We start from the raw sequence: 4,367 nt of genomic DNA, 5'->3' as shown, positions 1-4,367 counted from the left end.
TCCGTTCCCAGTACCATTCCCAGTGCCCGGTGCCGGTTCCCCGGGGCTCCGTTCACATTCCCGGTGCCGTTCCCGGTGGCTCCGTTCCTGTTCCCTGGGGTTGTGTTCCTGTTCCCGTTGGCGGACGCAGGTGCCGTTCCCGGGGTTGTTGATCCCGTTCCCAGCGGGTGATGCCCGTTCCCATTCCCGTTCCCGTTGCGGGGGGCGGGCGCAGGTGCTGTTCCCGTTCCCGGGGCGGGCGCAGGTTCCCGTTCCTGTTCCCGGGGCGGGCGCAGGTGCCGTTCCCATTCCGGTTCCCGTTCCCCGCGCAGGTGCCGTTCCCGTTCCCGGCGCAGGTGCCGCCGGTGCGCGGGGGGCGGGCGGTTGGCGGGGGCGGGGCTGTGCCGGTGCCGCTCGGACCGCGGAGCCGCCGCCGTTGCCACCGTTGCCGCCGCTATGGCCGGAGCCGGAGCCCGGTGGGCGCCGCTGGCGCTGCTGTGTCTCGCTGTCACCGCGTCCCCGGGACGCACCGCGGAGCAGCTGCACGTCTGCAAGGAGGTACCGACCCCGCGGATGGCGGGGGGGCACAACCGGGACCCCCCCGAATTCCTCACACACCCCCCGGGACATGAACCGGAGCCCTGGAGCGCGGGGGGGACAGGGAGGGGATGGGGGTCCCTGTAGCGGGGCGGGCTGGCGAACCCTTGGGGAGGGGGCCTTGCCAGACTCCGAGGGTCTCCTTGGGGGACCCCAAGTGGTGTCACCCCATCGCTGCTGCCAAATCCCAACCCCTCACACAGATTGGGGTGGCCCCAAACCCTCCCTGAGCGCTGTTGGGGAGGGGGGGGTGACAAGGAGAGGGAGGGGGGGACATTCCCAGTGGCCACGTGCCATTCCAAGCCCGGCACGCGGTGGCCAAAGTGTCCTGCGAGGAAAAACCGGGGGGGATCTGTCACTCGCTGGGCTCTGCCCGCCTCGGGGACAGCGGGTGAACCCCCAGATCGCCTCCCTGGGGTGCCCCCCCCGCTGTTCTTCCCCCCTTCCCCCCCAGACCTGCGGCTGCTTTTTAATCTGGGCCAGGAATGCTGTTCGCGCCGTGATCCAGTTTTTTGTCCGTGTTCCACGATCCGGAGCTGGGAACAATAGAGCGGGGCTGGCACCTGTCCCCGCCAGGGACCGGCCCCCCGCGGCGGGGGGTGTCCCCTGTCTCTGTCCCTCCCTAGGGACAGCCCCGCTACCCCCCTGGCCAGAGCAGGGTGACAGTGACACCTCGGGGTGCCCCCCCCCTCGCCCCCCGGGCCGCCCCGCGGCTGAATTAGGTCAATTTATTTAGATTTTAAAAAAAACTAAGAAAAGTTTAGGAAGAGGGGAAAAAAACCCTTCTCCCCAAGGAGATCCCTCGGGAGCGACAGCGATGGGGTGGTTCGGGGCTGCTCAGAGCTGGGGTGACCCCCTGGGTACCCCCAGGGTGGGGGGACCCTCCTCTGTGCCCCGTGCGGGGTTGGGGTGTCTCAGGGCTGCCCGGATACGGGCGGGGGGTGCTGCAGACACGTTTCATTCCCCCTTTTCTCTTCCACCCCCCCTTTCCCCCCTTCCCATCCCCCCTTTCCCCCTCATCCCTCCCTTTTCCTTCCCCCCATCGCCGCCGTTTCCAGCTGACGGGAACATCAAAGCGGTTGTTTTCCCATCAACCTGCCACGCTCCGGCAGCCGCCGGGAGCACAAACCACCGCGCTCTGCCAGCCCGGGGCTGCGCGGGGGTGGGGGGCTCCCCCTGCACCCAGTGCCCACCCCTTGTGCCCCCCGTACCCCCCGTGCCCCGACACCCCAGAGCTATGTGGGGGTGAGGGGCTCCCCCTTGTACCCAGTACCCTGTGCCCCCTGTACCCGGTACCACCCCTGCCTGACACCCCAGAGCTGCTGTGAGGGATGGGGGGCTCCCCCCTGTACTCCCTCTGCTCCCTGTAACCCTTGGACACCCCAGAGCTGCTACGGGGCTGGGGGGCTCCCCCCGTACCCTGTGCCCACCCCCCTGTGCCCCCTGTACCCCTGTGCCCCAACACCCCAGAACTGGGTGGTGGGCTCCCCCCTGTACCCTGCACACCTCCCCCCCCGTACCCCCTGGACACCCCAGAGCTGTGCCGGGGGTGGAGGGTCTCCCCCCACCCCGTACCCCAAACCCCGTCCCCTCCCCCAGCCCCGTCCTTGGTCCTGCCCACGCCGTGTGTGTTCCCGGTGTCACCTCCCCGGTGTCACCTCCCCGCCGGCCTTGAGCCGCTCCCAGCCTGGCACAACCGGTGGGATGGGGGGTCACGGTGCCCCCGCTGTCCCCGGTGCCCCCCAGGACCTCCTGGTGTTTGAGGAGCCTCGCGTGTCACCGGCTCGGGCCGCGCAAGGCTGTGACAGGGCGGGGTGTCCCTCCCCCAACCCGGGGAGGGGGCATAGGGTGGCCCCGTTGCTGTGTCGCCCCGTGGGGTGTCGGGGGCGGGGTCCAGGGTGACCCCCCGGCCCTCCCTGGGGTTTGGTGGCTGAGGGGGCAGGTCCTTGGGAGGGGGAGGGGTCGTGCTGCCTGAAGTCCTGCCTGCAGCGACCCCCCCCCGACAGGCAGCCCCCACCCCGGCACCCCCTGGGGCCCCCACACCCCCTGAACCCCACCCTGAGCCCCCCCACTGCCCAGCACCCTCCACCCAGAGCATCCCCACCCTGGGCACCCCTACCCTGAGCCCCCCCGGTCCCCAGCATCCTGCACCCCCCGAATGTCCCCCACACGAGCACCCCCACATTGAGCACCCCCATTCCCCAGCGCCCTCCACCTTGGGCACCCTCACCCAGAGCACCCCCCACTCCGAGCACCCCCAGAATCCCACCACCACGAGGTGGGGGTACAGCCTCTCCTGGGGGGCACACCCCTGTCAGGGGGCACGGTGGGGGTGCAGCCCTGGCGGGGGCAGCGCGGGGGTCCCGGGGGCAGCTCCTCCCCGTGCTGTCCCTGTGCCTCCCCGCAGTCCGAGTACCACTACGAGTACACGGCGTGTGACAGCGCCGGGTCGCGCTGGAGGGTGGCAGTGCCACACAGCCCCGGGCTCTGCACCGGCCTGCCCGACCCCGTCCGCGGCACCGAGTGCGGTGAGTGCCGGGAACGGCCGGGATAGCGCCCGTGGGATGGGAGGGGTGGGGATAACACACATGGAGTGCCTGGTATGGGATGGGAGAGCAGGGAATCACACTGGGATGGGGTGGGAATAACACACATGGAGTGCCTGGGATGGAGTGGGAGGGGTGGGATGGGAACAACACTGGGATGGGATGGGTGGGAATCATGCTGGGATTGGGTGGGATGGGAATAAGAGACATGGAGTGCCTGGGATGGGATGAGAAGGATGGGAATAACACACATGCACTGGGATGGGATGAGAGGGGTGGGAATCCCACACACAGAGGTACCAAATGGGATGAGCAGGATGGGAATCCCAACCTCCCACACACCCCAGGGGTGTCCTGTCTCCGTGCCAGGGCGTCCCATCCCGCCTGGATCAGGAAGCACTGCGGGTCAGGTGCCAAACCCGATAAATTGGGGGAGTTCCTATGTGGGATGGGGGATCCTCCTGCTGGGAGCACCTGGGAAGGCGGAGCTGAGGATGGTGAGGCTGAAGCAGCCCCGGGGGGGCCCGGGGGGCATTCCCTGTGATCCCGGTTTCCGTGGGCAGCGTTCTCCTGCAAGGCGGGCGAGTTCCTGGAGATGCAGGCGCAGTCATGCCGCCCCTGCGCCGCCGGCACCTACTCCCTGGGTACCGGTGTCCGCTTCGACGAGTGGGACGAGGTGCCCCACGGGTTCGCCAACGTGGCCACCAACCTGGAGCTGCAGGAGGGGCCCGGGAACACCGCCGGGAACTGCAGCGGGTGAGGAACCGCAGGGGAAACCGGGAGCGGAAACCGGGAAACCGGGATGGGACACTGGGATGGGAAACCAAGATATGGGATGGGAAACTGGGATGGGAAACCCGGGTGGGGAAAACAAGACGGGACACTGGGATGGGAAACCGGGATGGGAAACTGGGAGCAGAAACCAAGATATGGGATGGGAAACCAGGAGGGGAAACCAGGATGGGAAACTGGGATGGGAAACCAGAAGGGGGCACTGGGATGGGATACTGGGATGTGGCACTGGGTTGGGACACTGAGATGGGGCACTGGGATGGGGCACCAGGCACCAGGATGAGACACCCGGATGGGGCACTGGGATGGGAAACCGGGATATGGAATGTGGCACTGGGATGGGCACCGGGATGGGAAACTGGGGCAGGAAACCAGGAGGGGGCACCGGGATGTGACACTGGGATGGGGCACTGGGATGTGGCACCCATGGGAGTCCCCACAGCACCCAAGGGG

General features: G+C 68.2%; 1 protein-coding gene across 1 annotated transcript; it reads left to right on the top strand.

The window, feature by feature from the left end:
* Nucleotides 1-356: 356 nt before the first annotated feature.
* Nucleotides 357-3,929, top strand: LOC113981756 (UPF0577 protein KIAA1324-like). The gene is made up of 3 exons (XM_027709316.1): nucleotides 357-537; nucleotides 2,984-3,104; nucleotides 3,686-3,929. The coding sequence occupies exons 1-3, from the start codon at nucleotides 436-438 to the stop codon at nucleotides 3,880-3,882; spliced, it is 420 nt and encodes a 139-aa protein (XP_027565117.1). The 5' UTR covers nucleotides 357-435; the 3' UTR covers nucleotides 3,883-3,929.
* Nucleotides 3,930-4,367: the final 438 nt, after the last annotated feature.

Source organism: Neopelma chrysocephalum, unplaced genomic scaffold (genome assembly GCF_003984885.1).
Source record: "Neopelma chrysocephalum unplaced genomic scaffold, ASM398488v2 Primary Assembly neopelma1_96765, whole genome shotgun sequence".
Taxonomy (NCBI): domain Eukaryota; kingdom Metazoa; phylum Chordata; class Aves; order Passeriformes; family Pipridae; genus Neopelma; species Neopelma chrysocephalum.
This window is presented reverse-complemented; position numbering and strand designations above follow the sequence as displayed.

What these genes read in the sequence shown, in the direction of transcription:
- LOC113981756 (XM_027709316.1), top strand. Translation starts at nt 436, where the DNA reads ATGGCCGGAGCCGGAGCCCGGTGGGCGCCGCTGGCGCTGCTGTGTCTC. An exon ending in AGCTGCACGTCTGCAAGGAG is followed by an intron (nt 538 to 2,983) that starts GTACCGACCCCG and finishes GCCTCCCCGCAG; the next exon opens with TCCGAGTACCACTACGAGTA. An exon ending in CGTCCGCGGCACCGAGTGCG is followed by an intron (nt 3,105 to 3,685) that starts GTGAGTGCCGGG and finishes TTCCGTGGGCAG; the next exon opens with CGTTCTCCTGCAAGGCGGGC.